General features: G+C 35.2%; 1 protein-coding gene across 22 annotated transcripts in view; it reads right to left on the bottom strand.

The window, feature by feature from the left end:
* Positions 1 to 18857, bottom strand: part of TTLL5 (tubulin tyrosine ligase like 5) — a 445087-nt gene that overhangs the window by 227916 nt on the left and 198314 nt on the right. For 18 of the 22 annotated variants that reach the window (XR_013160369.1, XM_077123116.1, XM_077123107.1 and 15 more), the window contains 5 exons: positions 17548 to 17651; positions 15853 to 15980; positions 13331 to 13414; positions 12328 to 12729; positions 4423 to 4610 (listed from right to left, as the gene is read on the bottom strand). Coding sequence is in view for 21 of the 22 variants with exons in the window: in XM_077123116.1 (XP_076979231.1) it covers positions 4423 to 4610; positions 12328 to 12729; positions 13331 to 13414; positions 15853 to 15980; positions 17548 to 17651 (906 nt within the window). In the remaining variant the exon portion in view is untranslated. The remainder of the gene's footprint in view (positions 1 to 4422; positions 4611 to 12327; positions 12730 to 13330; positions 13415 to 15852; positions 15981 to 17547; positions 17652 to 18857) is intronic. The other 4 variants (XM_077123106.1, XM_077123125.1, XM_077123118.1 and 1 more) reach the window with 3 other exon arrangements.

The following is an 18857-nucleotide window of genomic DNA, read 5'->3' as shown; positions in this document are numbered from 1 at the left end:
GATGCTCCAATAAATCCCAGAGTGATTTGAACAGTGAATAAAACAGTATTTGTAATGTCCCCTTGGGGGAATGGTGAGAAAGGGGGAAAATTCAACTTCGCCAAGTAGCAAATTCTTGATGTTTTCACAAGCAGTGGGGACAACCAAAGCAATAGGCTAAGCCCCCAATCTTGGGGTTTGTACATATGAAACTTAATTCTGCAAAGGATAGGCTAAGCCTACTTAAAATTAGGTCTAAGAGTCACCCCCAAGAGAACCTCTTTTGTTGCTCAGATGTGGCCTCTCTCTCTCAGCCAACACGACAAGCAAACTCACTGCCCTCCCCCTCTCTACATGGGCCATGACTCGCAGGGGTGTGGACCTTCCTGGCAACATGAGACAGAAATCCTAGAATGAGCTGGGACTCAGCTTTAAGGAATTGAGAAAACCTTCTCAACCAAAAGGGGGAAGAGCGAAATGAGACAAAATAAAGTGTCAATGGGTGAAAGATGCCAAACAAAGTCAAGAGGTTATCTTGGAGGTTATTCTTACACATTAAATAGATATCACCTTTTTAGTTAAGGTGTAATGGAGAGGCTGGAGGGAACTGCCTGAAAATGTAGAGCTGTGTTCCAGTAGCCATGTTCTTGAAGATGATTGTATAATAATATAGCTCTCACAATGTGACTGTGATTGTGAAAACCCTGCATCTGATGCTTATTTTATCTACCTTATCAACACAAGTAAAACATTTGGATTAAAAATAAATAAGTAATAGGAAGAACAAACGTTAAAATAAATTTAGATTGACATGCTAGTGATCAATGAAAAGAAGGGGTAAGGGGTATGATGTGTATGAATTTTTTTCTGTTTTCTTATTTCTTTTTTCTGAATTGATGCAAATGTTTTAAGAAATGATCATGATGATGAATATAACTATGTGATGATATTGTAAGTTGTTGATTATATATCAAGAATGGAATGATCATATGGTAAGAACGTTTGTGCTTGTATGTGGTGATGTTTACTAAATAAATAAAAGAAAAAAGAAAAAAAAATTCAGAAAAGGATGGCACAATACTACCTGATTGGAGCACAATAATATAAGTAATGAATTAAGCTGAATGTGAGTACGACAGAGGGAGAAGAACTAGGGGCATGTATGAAATCAGAAGGAAAGATAGAGGATAAAGACTGAGATGGCATAATTTAGGAGATGGTATAATTTAATCACCAATATGGTGATTAAATGTACAAATAAAAGAACGTTTTTGCATGAAATAGAACAAATGGATGTCAATATTGAAGGGTGCTGAAAATAGATGGTATTTGGGAAAAAGTACAATCAATGTAAGCTAGGGTCTATACAACAGTAACACTGTAATATGCTTCCACTGAATGTAACAAAGGCATTATGCAAAAACTAAATGTCAACAGGTAGGGGTATGCATTCCTTGTGGAAGAAAAGGACATGTCTTCAGATAGATTATGGTGGTAAAGCCATGGCTATACACTTAGGTTGGATTGTTTGATGTGCAAATAAACCATTTAAAAATGAAGAAAGAAAGACGTCCTAGAGAAAATGGTGAGAAAGAGATGTACCTATTCCCTATAGGTAGGAAATTAAGAGGTGCAGCTCCTTGGAGGGCACTGTGGTGGTTCCACAGGAGGCTAGGGGTGGGGTTGCCATATGATCCGGAAACCCCATTGCTCAGGTTATACCTGGAGGAACTGAAGTATGGGGACACGAATGGACATTTGCACACTGGTGTCTATGGCGGCAATGTTCCCAAATGGTCTAAGGGTACATCAACTGGGGACTGGAAGGGGGAACTATGGTATATACATACAATGGACTACTGAGCAGACAGCCTCAAGAAGGAATGAAGTTGTGAGGCATGCAACTACCAGGTGAATGAACGTTAAAGACTATATGTTGAACAAAATGTCAGAAACAAAAAGACAAATATTATCATGCCTCACTCACTAGGACAAACTATAATACACAAACTTGGTGAACTGAAATCAAGAGCACGGGTTATCAGGTCGGGGCCTATTATAAAGGGCCCTAGACTGTAAGCTCTTACAGCAGTCACATATATTCAGAAGTCATAACTGTTATTTCTAAATTCTGAGATACTGAGCTGTTTGTTTATAACCTGGTCATTCCCAGAAACTTCAGGTATTTATGTGACATCTGAGACTCAGATTTAGAGCTCTGAAGCTCTGAAAGTCAGCAGTACCCCATATAGGAACTGTTGAAAAGCTGAAAAAGTGTTTAGACTTCGATTAGAGATATAAATGAAGCTGATCTGGATAGGAATAAAGTAAATTAGAATACAGAGTAAAGGATGAAATCGTCTATATATATATATATATTTTTTTTTTCATCTATATTTTAAAACTTCAATTTCTGTGTGAGACCTAAGGGAGAGATGTTCATTTATGCAAAATTTATATTTTGGGTAGTGCATTTCCTAATTTAACTTGTATGGTAGTTTAGTTGAACACTGTAAGTACATGGAATCTTGAACAGGGTATGAGACTTTGCTGTATCCCAGAGTAATTTGGGCAGTGAATAAAGAAAGGAGGAAATATTCAACTTTCCCATTTGGAGAATTTCTGATATTCTCACAAGCAGTGGAGACAACCAAATCGATAGACTAAGCCCTAGATCTTGCAGTTTGCTTCTATGAAACTTATTCCTGCAAAAGATAGGCTAAGCCTACTTAAAATTATGCTTAAAAGTTACCTCCAGAGAACCTCTTTTGTTGCTCAGATGTGGCTTCTCTCTCTAAGCCGACGTGGCAAGTGAACTCACTGCTCTCCCACTTTGTGGGGCATGATTCCCAGGAGTATAAATCTCCCTGGTAATGTGGGACAGAAATCTCGGGATAAACCAGGACCCAGCATCAAGGGACTGAGAAAGACTTCTTGACCAAAAAAGGGAAGAGAGATATGAGACAAAATAAAATTTCTGTGGTTAAGAGATACCACCCAGTGTTGAGAGGTTATCCTGGAGGTTATTCTTATGCATTATAGGATATCCCTTTTTAGTTTATGGTGTATTGGAGTGGCTAGAGGGAAGTACCTGAAACTGTTGAGCTGTGTTCCAGTAGCCTTGATTCTTGAAGATGATTGAATAAATGTATAGCTTTTACAATGTGTGCTGGTTTGAAAGGAAGTATGCTCCCTAAGAAAAGCCATGTTTTAATATATATCCCATTTCATAAAGGTAGAATAATCCCTATTCAATACTGTATATTTGAAACTGTAATGAGATCATCTCCCTGGTTGATGTGATTTAGTCAAGAGTGGTTGTTAAACTGGATTAGGGGATGACATGTCTCCACCCATTTGAGTGGGTTTTGATTAGTTTCTGAAGTCCTATAAAAGAGGAGAATGAGAGATTCAGAGAGAGCAGAGAATGCTGCAGCACCACGAAGCAGAGAGTCCACCAGCCAGTGACCTTTGGAGATGAAGAAGAAAAACGCCTCCCGGGGAGCTTCATGAAACAGGAAGCCAGGAGAGAAAGCTAGCAGATGACACCGTATTTGCCATGTGCCCTTCCAGCTGAGAGAGAAGACCTGACTGTTTGCCATGTGCCATCTCACTTGAGAGAGAAACCCTGAACTTCATCGGCCTTCTTGAACCAAGGTATCTTTCCCTGGATACCTTTGATTGGACATTACTATAGACTTGTTGTAATGGGGACATTTTCTCGGCCTTAGAACTGTAAACTAGCAACTCATTAAATCACCCCTTTAATGGAAGGGAATCAAGCCATTCCGTTTCTGGTATATTGCATTCCGGCAGCTAGCAAACTAGAACACAATGTGACTGTGTGACTGTGAAAACCTTGTGTCTTGATGCTCTTTTTATCCAGGGTATGGGCAATGAGTAAAAAATATGGATAAAAAATAAATAATAGAGGGGACATAGGTTAAATTAAATTGGGTAGATGGAGATACTAGTGGTCAATGAGAGGGAGGAGTAAATGGTATAGTATGCATGGGTTTTTCCTTTTTTCTTTTTATTTCTTTTTCTGGAGTGATGCAAACGTTCTAAAAAATGATCATGGTGATGAATATACAACTATGTGATGAAATTGTGAGCCACTGATTGTACACCATGTATGGAATGTTTGTATGTTAAGATTTATCAATAAAGATTTTTTTAAGTATATTTTACAGTTAAACATTAAAGTCGGCTTACCCATGGAATAGACACATCATAGCCAGTTGCAGACTAAACTTTGCAATACCTGTAACAGAAAGTCATCTTTCAAGTTGAAAAAGGAACACTTTGTATGTTTAGTTCAAAACCAACTAATACTCATTCAAGAAGCATCAGTATATGGGAACAGGATTACTGACAGAATACCCTGTCATTAATCCTATTCTTGGGTCCAAAGAGCCGTTCAGCATCCCAAACTGTCCATACCTGCTGGGTGAGAAGAGTGATATGGCTGGATGGAGAATACTGCCTTGCTGCTTGCTTCTCAGCTAGTCGCTGGAGTTCAGCTGTAACCATACTTTGGCTGTACCGTCTGCTGTATGAAGAACCATCCTCTCCCTCTTTCTGTGTTTTTGCTAATCCTGAATGCTGCTTGTTTGCGTGGTATGAACCTGCTAAAAAAGAGAAAAAGTTTTCACCCACTTAAGAAAAAAGCCCTGAAAAAAATTAGTGATGACAAAGAAATCTCAGGCCAACAAATACTTTACTGAATGCTCAAAAAAATAAAAATAAATCCTATCATAGCCTAGAAATGCTTCTTACCACCCAGTTGTCACACGCATTTAATAAGGTGTTTTTGCTTACTATGGAAGACTTCACAAGTAATTTTCATCATAAAATGGGGAATACCCAATATTGGAATTTACTAATCTTAATGAAGAAAAAATGAATTGCTGAAATGCATTATAATTTTTGTTTGTTTTTCTTGTTATGTTATTGTATTTATCAGTAATCTGTGGCAACCACTGTCAAATCATCCATAATACTTCTTTACAAAACTCAAAAGAGAAAAAGGGATATTGGTAAATTGACTGTACTGAGAAAAATAGTAATTATATTCTCTCAGACTGAAATTTTCTGTTTTCAACTATGCTATCAGGGTGTTCTATTATTTCTAAGCACAGAACTTCTGGCAAGAAATCATCTAACATAAAATTAAGGTTCCTCCTGAATATGAAAGTCAAACATCTCATTGAAAAAAAAATCTAACAGAGAAAAGTAGAAAGGGAGAAAAATAATCTATAATACACCACTCAAAGTCCATCATTATTAACAGTTAGGTGGTGTTCCCTTTCTATCTTTTTATAAATAGAAATGCTCAAATAGCCATGATCATTCTGTATACACAATTTGCTGACACTCCTTGAAAAACATCTTCAGAATTTTCATATTTAATAAATTATTTGACATACACAAAATATTATCTGTAGCAGATGTGTAAGTCATAACGCATATTATAATGAACACCTGTGAACTTATTACCCAACCCAACAACAGCTTTATCAAATAACGTGCATCAACCTACATGCTCCTTCTCATACTTTATTTCCCCTTATCATTCTCTTCTTTCTTTTTAAATAGTTTTATCATATGTATCCAGGTGTGTGTGTTCAAATGTATGTATATGCATACCCAAACAAAATATCAGCTGGTTTTCCTTCTTTTTGAGCTCTGTAAAAATGATATCCTATTGAAGTAGTTTTCTGAAACTTGCTTCTGTTACTCAATACCGTACTTTCCAGTTTTATCTTGTTCTTAGGAGGGAATTCATTCATTTTATCTGCTGATATACCACATTGTGAATACACCACAAGTTATACTTCTATTCTACCAGCAATGGATATTTTGGTTCTTTCAAGTTTTTTGCTATTATAAAAAGTGGATCCCTAAATACTCTTTCATATATCCCTTGGTGTACTATACATACAAGAGCTTTTCTTGGGTATATGTATAAGAGTGGAATTGCTGGGTCATAGAGTAAGTGAATTTTCAAATTTATGTGAAAATACTAGATTGGTTATAGCAATTTATAAGAGTTCCCATTGATTCACATTCTCTCCAGCACTTACCATTATCAATTCTCTTAGTTTTCCTTCTCTAAGAGGGTATAAAATCTCACTGCGGTCTTCATTTACATCTACCTGATTAATAATGATGCTGAGCATATGTTCTCTCTTTGCTGATATGCTTGTTCATGTCTTTTACCATTTTTCTATCGGGTTATCTTTTACTTATCAATTTATAGGCACTTTGTGTTTTCACTTTTGTTCCCATCACTAAATCTTAAAGATGGTCTCCTGTACCTTATTTAAAAAGATTTTAGTTTTACATCTGCAATTGATTTTACACATGGTGCAAGGTAGGGATCTAATTTCGCTTTTTTCCTCTATGGTTAACCAACTGTCCAAGAGCCATTTATCAGTGTATTCCTCCAGTGTCATCTCTGTCGAATGTCAAAGTTTCATCTATCTGTGTGATTCTTTCTGGCCTTTCTATTCTGTTCCATTGGTCAATATGTCTGTCCTTTTGCTAACACCACATAACTTTATTTAAGTCTTATAAGGTAGCCCTCCACCTTGTTCTTCTTTTTCTTTTTGAGGTTCTCACCATCCTTGACCTTTTGTCCTTTCCATTAAATCATTTTAGAATCAGCTTGTCAAGTTCAACAACAAACCTGTTGGGATTTCGGTTGGAATTGCACTGAAATCCATCTAATGAGATCTGAAACATTTATGATATTGAGTCTTTACACATGCACATGGCTTATTTATCCACTTATTTAAATTTTCTCTAATGCCTTTCAAGAGAACCTTATAAAATTTCATTATAAAAATCAAGTTTATCCCTAGGTAGAAATATAAATTTATAGTTGCTATTTTTTGTGCTATTGTAAATGATGTTTTTTAAAACATTGTTTCTAACACCGTTTCTAGTATAGAAGAAAAGCTATCGATGCTTTAATTTGATCTTAGAGCCATCTATACTATAAACTAATTATTACTAAAGTATATCTATGGATCATTTTGAGTTTTCTATGTAGACAACTTACTATCTGCAAATAAGCACATTTTTCTTCTTCTTTTTTAACTCTTATGCTTTTCATTTATTTTCTTGTATTATAAGTTGACTCTGACCTACAGTAAAAAATTGAATAAGGGCGGGCCACGGTGGCTCAGCAGGCAAGAATGCTTGCCTGCCATGCCAGAGGACCCGGGTTCAATTCCCAGTGCCTGCCCATGTTAAAAAAAAAAAGACTGAATAAAAGGAATGTTAGTAGGCACTCTTGTTCTTCACTTTAAAGGGAATGCTTTCAAAATTTCCCCATTTAGACTGAAACCTCTTATAGGCTTTTGGTAGATATCCTGTATCATGTTAAGAGGGTTTCATTCTTTTCCTAGTTTGCTAAGCATAATAATCATGAGTGGACATTAAATTTTATCAAATTCTTTTTCTCTATCTACTGAGGATGATCATTTGGTTTTCTTCCATTAATCTGTTAATATGACAAATGACATTTATAAGTTTTCTAATGTTAAAACCTTCTTGCATACTTGCTCAAAGTGCACTATCTCTTTCACATGTTGCTAGGTGTGGCTGCCCTATATTTTTATTAGAATTTTTGCAATTCTAATTATTAGAATTTTTATAAATGAACTTGGTCTGTAATTTATTAGAATTTTTGCAATTCTAATTATTAGAATTTTTATAAATGAACTTGGTCTGTAATTTTCTGCTCTTAAGTACTGCTCTTAACTGGTTTGTTAGGAAGATTAAATTAGTCACACAGAATAAGCTGAGAAGTATTCTCATCTTTTCCATTCTCTAGGCGAGTTTATTTACTATTAGAATTATCAGCTCCTTTAAAGATTGTTAGAACTTGCTTTATAAAACTATCTGGGCCTCAATTTTCTTTACGAGAAGATTTTTAACTACCATATCAATTATTTGAATAGCTATAGGACTATTCAGGTTTTGTACATCTTCTCGAATCAATGTTACTTAAGTTATCTTCTTATAATAGTTTGTCCTTTTTACATAAGTTTTCAATTTGATTGGAAAAGAATTATTAAGATTTAATTTTTTGTCATCTATGCTGTATTTATGTTTAGCTATGTCTACTTTTCTGTTACTTATACTATTTATTCATGCCTTCTCTGTTTTCTTGAGGGTCTCACCAGAGACTTGCCCATGTTATCAGGCTTTTTAAAGAATCAACTTTGGCTTTGATATTTTCTACTTTATCTTATTTTTTAATTCTCTGATTTCTGCTCTTATCTTTACCATTTCTTACTTTCTCCTTTATTCGGATTTTTAATATTGTTGTTTTTATAACTTCTGAAGTCAGACATTTAGCACACTGTCAGCCTTTCTTCTTTTCAAATATAAGTAACACAGTAAATTTCCTTCCAAATACTGTGTCTTTCATTGCTCTCCACAAATTTGGAAATGACCTTTATCCATTATCATATAATTCTAAAACATTCTTATTTCCATTATGATTTTTTCTTTGATTCTTTTCAATTTCTAAACACGAGGATTTTTTATGTAACTTTTTGTTACTGACTTTCAACTTAATTGCAGTGTGAACAGAGAACGTGTCTTCTGTGACACCAAGTCGTTTAAATTAGTTGTTTTGCTTCTTGCTGTAGGACATGACTGATTTTTATAAACGTATCATGTGTGCTTATAAGGTAAGTAGATGTTTTCTCTAATTGTTGGGTACATAGACCTACATATAATCAATGGATAAAGCTTATCTTGTTCAAATCATCTTTATCGTTACTGATTTTTAAAAATCCACTTAGTCTATGAATAGCTAATAGATGTGTATGGATTCATCAAGACAGATTTGTAGATTCTACATTTTGTTATTTAAATTTTTGCTTTATATATTTCAAGGTTATTCTACTAGGTGCACATACTTAGAACTATTTTATCTTTCTGTTGAACTGAACCTTTTGTCATTACGTAGTTACTCTGTATCCATAGGAAATTTTTTTTATGTTAAAGTAATTTTAGCAAATATTAATGCAGCTACACCAGTTTTCTTCTGGTTGGTATACATCTGGTATTTCTTTTCCTTTAACCATCTGTATCCCTATCTTTAAGTGTGCCTTGTGTTGGAATTTAAAAAATTCAATCTGACAATCTTTTAACCAGCAAGCTGAACCATTTATATTTGATTCTTAATATACTGGGATTTGAATTCATCTATTTAAATTTCTCCCTTTCTAGCTCTTTTCAATGTCTTCTGCTTCTATGCTTCTGTGTTGTTGGTTTGTCTTCTTTGTTCCATTTTTCTTTGCCTCATAGGTTTGGAATACATAAATTTCTAATCTTTTAGTGATGACCTTCGAAATTGATATCATATATTTAACTTCAAAAAGACTTAAGTTAAGTAATAACTTAATCCCTTTCCCAAATTCTTTAATCATGAGAGGAAATTTAATTTCTATCACTTATATGTTTATTATATGGTTCCATTCTTGTAGAAAATAAAGAAGCCTTGAAAAATTTCAAAAGATTTAAGTCATTCAGAATCCGTTCTCTGACTACAGAGAAAATAAGCTAGACGCTAATTACAAAAAAGTAGGAAATCACCAGCTATATGGAAGTAAACAATATACTTCTAAACAAGCCACAAGTTAAAGAATTACAATAGAAATTAATAATTATTTCTGAACTGACTAGTTTCTTCCCTTACCTATCCTTCTCTGTAAAAAGTATGAAAAAGGAAGGCTAAAAAAAAAAAAAAAGGTTTTGATTACAACAGGGTACTGAAGACACTGATCTCAATGATTTTTTCATATGGGGGAAAAGTTCAAATCAGAGTATTATTCAATATTATTATTGATTTTGGAAACTCAAATCATAAGAATAATGATCACTCAGAATTAACACACACAGATGTGTACATATTTGTATTTATGACAACATATCTTTATGACTTAACACACTTTAACATATCTGATTCAAGCTGCATATTTCAGTATCTATTTCATTTGAAATCAGGTACTGACCAACAAATATGGACTAGTTATTTTCAAAGCATGGCTTAGCTGTCACTCACCTTAACGTGAATATTCCTAAAGTGTTTAAACTTAACAGATATTAATAGATCCCCAAACTGATCTATAGATTCAGTGCAATTCCTATGAAAATCCTAGCCGCCTTTTTTGAAGAAATTGGAAAAGCTGATCTTAACAATATGAAAATGCAAAGGATCTAGAATAGCCTAAACAATCTTTAAAAAGAAGAAAAAAGTTGAAAGAATCACACTTGCTGATTTCAATACTTACTACAATGTGATAGTAATCAAGATAATGTTGTAATGGCATAAAGAAAAATATATAGATCAGTGGAACAGAACTAGGACCTCTGAAATAAATCCTTGCATTTGTGATCAACTGATTTTTGACAAGAATGCTAAGACAAGTCAATGGGGAAAAAATAGTCTTTTCAACAAATGGTGCTGGGACAACTGGCTATTTATATGCAAATGTGTGAAGTTAGACCCCTACCTCACATCATACACAAAAATTAACTCACAATGGGTAAAACTTCTAAACATAGGGGGTAAACTATAAAACTTTTAGAAGAAAAGATAAAAGTAAATTTCTGTGACCTTGGGTTAAGGCAATGGTTTCTCAGATAATCAAATATAATATCAAAAGCACAAGTAACTTAAAAAAAAAAAGATAGACTGAACTTCATCAAAATTAAACTTTTATGCTTCAGGAAAGTGAAAAGGCATCTAACAGAATGAGAGAAAATATTTGAATATCATGTATCTGTTAAATGACTTATATCTGGAATATGTATAGAATGCTTACATTTCAACAAAAAGACAACCCAATTAAAAACTGTAAACAGGATTTGAATAAACATTTCTCAAAATAAGATATACAAATAGCCAATAAGCACATGGAAAGGAACTTAATATCATTAAGTCATTAAGGAAATGCAAATCAAAACCACAATGAGATACTGCTACTTCATGCTCACTAGGAAGCTAAAATAAAAAAGATGGACAGTAACAAGTGCTAATAAGGATTCAGAGAAATAGAAACCCTTGTACATTGCTGGTGGGAAAGTGAAATGGTATAGCCACTTTGAAAAACAGTTCAGATTGTTTTTCATAAAGTTACCATATGACTCAGCAATTCCCAGTCCTAGACAGATACCCAAGAGAAAAGAAAACATATGTCACTACAAAAACTTGTACACAGTACCGTAGTCAATGACAAACTCTGGGATCTGTGTTGTAACCACTTGTTGAAGAGTGCTTTGAAAACGATTGCTTTTTTATTTCTTTGCTTTGTATATATGTTATACTACACAATAAAAAAAAGTTAAAAAAAAAAACTTGTACCCAAATGTTCATAGCGACATTATTCATAATAGCCTAAAAGTAGAAACAAACCAAATGTCCACCAGTTGATAATAACAAAATGTGATATGTTCATACAAAGGAATATTACTCAGCAATAAAAAGGAATGAAATACTCATGTATGCAACAATGTAGATGGCCCTTGAAAACATTAAGCTAAGTGAAAGAAGCCATTCATAAAAGATCGCCTATTCTGATTCCACTTATATGAAATATCCAGAATAGGCAAATCCATAGAGATACTTAGAAAGTAGAGTAGTGGTTGTCAGGGGCTGGTGGGAGGAGGAAATGGAAAGTGGCTGCTAATATGTATGGGGTTTCTTTTGAGGATGATGAAAATGTTCTAAAATCAGATGTTGGTTGCACAACTCTGGAAATATTCTAAAAATCACCAAAGTGTACCTTTTAAAAGAGTGAATTCTATGGTATGGAAATTATATCTCAATAAAGCTGTCATAAAAAAGGAGAAATTTGACAGATAATATGGGTCTATTCATTTAAAATAAGGTATCATATTTTGGAATTATTTGGCTATTGATTCAGGTCATTCCTGACTTTGAATTCATTGAAAAATTAAAAATATAATTGTCCTGATGCCAGGAATAAGTGTTTGAATCAGAAAGAATGCACATAGTATATTCAGAGATCTATGATTATCTCTCATGAGCAATATCCTGCCTAGACTGTAAGCTCCCAGTGGACAGAAGCCTTGTCCTATTCATCTTTATTCAAAGCACCCAAAAGAAGTCCTATTCCATTTTGTTTCAATGAATGGGTGCTACTGGACCAAATGCAAAACTCTTCCTTAGTCACATCACAACAAAGCAGCATGTGTCCCTTTACTTTTTAAAAGGAAAGGAAAAGGGACAAGATGACATTCATTTTCATTTGGACAGGGGAGGAGCTGACATTTCAGTTGCCTTTCATTTTTCTCACTCACCTGCCTTTGCTGAAGAGGGACGAGATAGTTTCTGGCTATAGATGTGTGCAGCACTTTGGAAAGAGGAAAAGGGGCCAATGGTATAACTGCCTGATCGACAGCGTGGTAGGCCAGCAGAGCTTGGTACATTCTGAGTCACAGGATGTATAGAGGGAGAAGCATTATCAGGGACTGTGTTCAGTAAAACTGTTTGCTGGTGAGGCATGCTGGGAATAGCTGGAGGAATTTGAGATAAAGAAGAATGGTGGCCCGGCCCTTGTGGGAGGTCAGAGGTTGTCATAATAGATGACAAATGGGCGTTGGGAATTTTCTGCAGAAGAGGAGCAGCAGGACCAGAGAAAGAAGTAGAGGAAGAATTTGTATAGATTAATTTAGCCTCTTTTTCTGCTGAAGTGGTATATCCTATTAAAACAAAAACAAAACAAAATAAAAGATAATTTTAGGAAAATCTGATATACAATCTCTACAAAACATGAAGCAGATATTTTGTAAACATCAAAATAACCTTAGCATGAAACAGAAATCATGAAGAGTACAGATTTAATCAGTATCCATCATGAACTTAATGAATTTTGCCTGCCAGAGATGACCTAACAACAGAAATGGGAGTTTATTTTTAGACCTTTCGAAAAGCTGGAGTTGGGGCTACCTCCACAAGACAGAGCACACGGTTTTACAAACATTAGGACATTAGGACAAAGTTTCTGCCATTAACAATTTACTCTTCTATATTTTTGTTTTCACCATTCTAGGAAAAAAAAGTACTTAGAATTTCTAAAAATTAAGAAAATGAAAACTTCTTTGGAAGGAAAATAAGAGTTGGGTTATCAACAGATTAGAGGAAATTCTAAGAAAAAAAGAAAAACATAGAAAAAGAACTTCTTTGGGATAGTGGTCTATGTTTTGGAATCATATAACATCTCATAACTTGCATTTATTTATTTACTTTTAGGGAATTTTTAATCAGAGAGCAGCAAATTTATGTAGGTGCGAAATCACTCACGAGATAATTTATCAGAGTGAATTTCTGTTGCCTGTTGCTGTTTGGGCTGTTTTATTTTCACTTCCTCCATTGTCTCAGGGTGATCTGAAATAAGAAATACAGAACTTAGGCTCTTCTACAAGCAATGGCAAGGGCATCACTCTATACATAATTATATTTCCAAAATATAATACAACCAGTAATCAATGCTGGGAACTACTCCACATCCCACCAAACTTTTCTGAGAATGGCCACACCCACAACCTGATTCATCAGCAACCAATCAAAGGATTCTCAACTATTCACAACTGCAGGTACCACTAACTAAACCAGAGAAAGGTACCTAAATCCTGGCAGCCATCCACATACTGCCAACAAACTAGGACATGCCTGGAAGAGAAAATAAGATAGGGTAGTCAGATGTCTCTGCCAGGAATTCAGACTAGCGGAACTAAGAGACCGAGCTGGTTAGTGATATGCACTGATACTAAGAAATTGTATGTAAGGAGTGGGGCAGCTCCCAAGAGACAGACAGAACAGCCCCAGTTTTTGCTGGCACAATACCTGGATGCTATAACTGTTTTCTATCTTTACAGCAGATTTCTTGGTTTTACCTGAGATAGGTTGTTCAGCATATTCAATAATAAAAGCACAAGCAGAGTTCCTACTATATTCTCTCTAGCAAATTACAGCTTTTCTCTACTACAGTATGTTGAGACAGAACTGCCAGAGCTAATCATATATACTTTAGGAAATATTTCAAAATCTCTCTCCAGGACTAGGGTCATAAAAAAACTTGAGAAAAGCCATCCACAGTGGTCAGGTGAAAGAATAAAGACATACAAATTCTATTTTCTCCACTACCATCAGCAGGACTAACACTACTATTTACTTGTTTACTCATGTTTGAAATGAGTCCAGGCACTATCAAATGCCATAATGTTGCTTCCTTGATTGAAGTTTTCCTACTACCCCTCTAGGTATTCTTGATAGGCACAGATAGGTATATTCTCATGTAAAAGAAGTCCTTAATTCATGAACCCTCAAATTTCAAATGAGTTATATATACAAATAGATGCTGCCACTCCATGCTATTAGGGCTTCCTCATAACTACCAGGGGAGAAGTTGCTATCTGAATGTCTATCTAAGGTACCAACTTTCCCAGGTTAGAGCCCTTTTCTCTTCTCTAACCTCATTAGAAGAATTCCTCAACCTCCCTTCCCCAACACTGTTCTAGGAACTTTTCAGAGCTTCCACCAACCTTTCCATATTCACTTACCCAACTTCATCTACCAGACAAACTATAAAGGCAGGGACTTTGGCAGTTCTGGTTACTGTGTCACTAGCAACTCTCACAATGCCTGTCACACATAACAGATGCCCAGTAAAAGTGGGGTGAATGAACAGATGAATGAACTAGGTTCAGAACTTAGGTTAGGAAAGCTCAAAGAAAGGGATGGACTCAGAAGGATTTCTAGTAATATAATAACTCAATTTACAGTGAGTCAAATAGGCTTTTGTGGATTTGCCTGTGAACTAAATCAGTTTTTAAAACATCAACTTTGTACCTTTGAGAAAAGTCACTCCAAATTTTAAATGCCCAATTCCCCCAGCTACTTCCACATTAGACTATGATAGTCTTAAGGGCAAGGAAGTCTCTGTCTGTGAATCAAGTGCTCAGCATACTGACAAAATTAGCATGTTGACAACATATGTCTTCTGTTTCCATCTAGGTTTTAAAGGAATCTTGCAGAGTACAGAGCTTTGTTTAAAACAGAATGTCACTGCTACTTTTTGATTATGATGGTGTGAGCAAGATATTCAATTCTAAAATCCATATTCAATTCTAAACTCCCCTGTCAAGGAGATTCCCAGCAGTTAGAACTTGGAAAAGCATAGGAGCATTCTGATTTATCACAATGATTGAAGCAAGCTAGCGGCATTTAGGACATGGGGCCAATGATATTAGATATCCTAAAGGTATGGAAACACATCACATAACAAAGGATCATCCTACCCAAAATGCCAATGGTGCTAAGCTAGAGAAAGTGAAAAACTTGACAAGGGTGGGAAATAATCATTACAAGAGGCAGAAGAGAAGGGATGAAGAGCATGGGCTTCGAATCAGGCTAACTTGGGTTCAAATTCCTGTCCCACTGTATGGTAAAGGGGAATCCTGAGCAAGTTACTCAGTCTCTCTCAGCTTGTTTTCTTGTCTGTAAAACAAATTTTACATAGTGTCTACTCTACATGGTTTTTTGGAAGTAAAAAATAAGGTCATTTCCAGCAGACCATAAGATAAGTGCTTACTAAATGTCAGCTATTATGATTACTTTTTTTCAAACAGCTCTCTTTGCTAATTATCATGAAAAAAAAAAATCAGGCAATGCCTTTTCTGCTTTTAAGGACAAAAATATAACGTCCACTCCCACCAAGTGCTGCAAAGTCTCACTACCTTAGAGTATTGGCAGCACATTATTCTTAGTTCCCCTGTGCAAATTTCATTTGTTTTTATTTTTCATTAATTAAACAACACACTTACCACCTTTTGCCCCACTATCAGAATAACTGTTGCTGTTCTTAGAACTTTTGGAATGAGTTCCCAGGAAGACACTTGCAGACTTGTTTTTTTGGGTATAAAATGTCAACACCTCCTCCAGTTCAGCCTCACTAAAATGAGAAGAAAAAGTATGGTCAAAACTGGAAGCTGTTCTGGAAAACTTATCTTCCCATGAAGATTTTACTATGGAAACAGAGTAAGATGGAGACGAAGGGGAATGAAAAGAATGAACAGGAAACTCCCAATTAATAGATGGTTAATAGATAGAACATAAATGAAACAAATTATAAAGATTAAAGCATAATGAAACTTTATTCATTTCATAGTCAATTTTTTACATCTGAAATGTCCAATATTATAGCCACTAGTCATGTGTTATATTAAATACAATTAAAGATACTCTTCCTCAGTTACATTAGCCACATTTCAAGTGTTCAGTAGCCACACCACAGAAAACTCTATTGGATAGCATGTTGTAGATAAGGGGCAAGCAAACTATAGCTTACGGGTCAAACCTAACCACAGCTTTGTATGGTCCCAAGCTAAGAATGCTTTTTATACTTTTAAAGAAGAAAATACAATATGGCCTATAAAGTCTGAAATATTTGTTATCTTGCCCTTTACAGTTTACCCACCCTGGTTCTAGACAATTGAAGTACATTCACTGAAGGAGTCACTTTTCATTTTAATTATGTAGGTCAAAAATAAAGAGACCCATTAGTGCAACTTTGGAAAAGTTTCATATATTTATAATATTCATGTGGAAAACTATTTCTTGTTTGGTTCTATACCTGCTTCATCAACAAATTACTCAAGACCCAACAATGTCAACAAAATACATTACATAATTGTGGACTCCTACAAAACAATGTGCTTGTTTGCAGCATGCTAAGCATATAATACTTAGGGTATAGTTAGCTCCAAACAAGGTTTTAACTAAAGATCATACTATACTAGGGATTGCTAAACCACCATGTGATTTAATTTTACAAATCAATAGAGTTGACTTTCCATGCTCTGCTCCCTGCTGTGTCTTTGATGGTTGAAGCTTAACATATAGATGTTTCATCCTTCATTGTAGTGGTTTTGCAAGTTCTCTGTTTCAAGAAAAAGGCCTTAGAGTGTGAGTCTTATAAAAATTCAACATTTAAATTTCTTAATTATGAAAAGGCCTGGCTGATTTGTACCAAGGTGGAGAGCTGAATGCTGAGATTTTCAATCCCTAAAAGCTAATCCTAAGCATGAGAGACTCGTTCTACTTTATATAAATTAGTCAAAGCCCTATACTGGTGAGAAATTGCCAAGTTCTCAACCCACTCAAGTAGACAAAAACTGGTTATCACCACTTCTTCAGTAGGTCAGGGATACTCAGACCCTGTGAATATCGGAAACCTCTAACCTCAACTTTCCAAAGGACTCTCCCAGCATTTTGAGCAGTATCTACTTTGAGAAATACAGCCTAGACACCCAACAGAAGTGTTCTGATAACTGAAGCCATGATAAAACCAACATAATCGTCTGAGATTCGGAGAGGCCTAAACCTGCGGAACCCTTTTTCTCCTTCTGAGAATGATTTCACTCATAGCCATGTATCAGAAATAAGGGAGCACTGAGAATTCAATGGGCAATATGGAAGATGAAATAAGATGGTTTATATCACTCAAGGAAGTCTTTTACCTTGCTTGTCTGATAAACTCCTGAAAGTTTTCTGTATTCACCCCATCTTCCTCTTCTTCCTCAAGTTTCTTCTTTGATTTCTTTTCAGCCATTTGTTCTGTTTCCTACCCATTCCCAAACCCCACAGAACAACGAGATAAAATCAATTCCTGAGAAATATACATACCATCACCTGGTTTCATTACCCTTGGGTTAATTTATACTTAAAGACAGTTAATTCTTCCATGGACTATTGTTATCTATAAATTTTTAAAACTATTTTGTCATTATTTCATATAATATTTGGTGATTCCCTAGTGAAAGCTGAAGAATAAGTGTACAATTTTTATCATGTTTTTACTTTCTACTCACCTAGCCAATCGCGAAGAGAACTTTTTACAGTAGCTTAGTAATGTCTGTGATCATATTGACAGCTTTAAGTATAACAACACTATATTTCATTGCAAATAAGGGACTGGAAACAGATCTTCTAAAATATTCTTATACTAGCATTCAAATTGAGTAGATTGTTCACTTATATAAGATATAACAATATTCTCAACAGATCGGGAATAAATCATGGATTTGGATTTGGTACATTGATATTCTACTAATCACTCCATGAAACTTTAGAAAAGACATTTTAACTTTCCAGGCCTCAGCTTTTTATTCTGCAAACTGCCTACTTTTAAAATTTACTCCAAAAAAGGTATTCTAAGCATTCTGAGATCCTTGATAAGATGGTATGTTAGTTTGAAATTCTTATGTACCCCAGAAAAACCACGTTCTCTTAAAGACCAATCCAATCTTGTAAGGGCAGCTATGTCCTTTAACCCTGGTTCCTTTTGATTAATTACTTCCATGGAGAAGTGTCACACCCAACCATGGATGTGACTTTTTGATTAGACTGAGATGTGACTCTGCCCATTCAAGATAGGTCTTGATTAGTTTACTGCCATCCTTAAAAGAGCTGACATTGACGTTGGAAATGCAGAAGTCCCAGGAGATACCAGGAGCTGAGAGAGCCAACAAAAGCTAGACAGGAACCAGAGGCCAGCAGACATCACCATGCACCTTTCCATGAAATGCTAACCTAAGAGATGAAACCCAGAGTTTTGCCCTGGAGCAGCTAAGTCAGGACCCAAAGATGCCCTAAAGAAAAAGCCACTGGAATCAGAAACTAAAGATAACTAAACCAGGAACAGTGATCAGCAGAAACCAGCCACATGTCTTCCCATGTGAAAGACATTGGCCTTTCCTCAGAGAAAGATACCTTTCATCTCTGGATGTCTTAGTTTGGACATTTTTAAGGCCTTACAACCATAACTTAA

This window comes from Tamandua tetradactyla, chromosome 12 (genome assembly GCF_023851605.1).
Source record: "Tamandua tetradactyla isolate mTamTet1 chromosome 12, mTamTet1.pri, whole genome shotgun sequence".
Lineage (NCBI taxonomy): Eukaryota > Metazoa > Chordata > Mammalia > Pilosa > Myrmecophagidae > Tamandua > Tamandua tetradactyla.
Note: the sequence above shows the minus strand (reverse complement) of the source record. Positions and strands in the feature narration are given on the sequence as shown.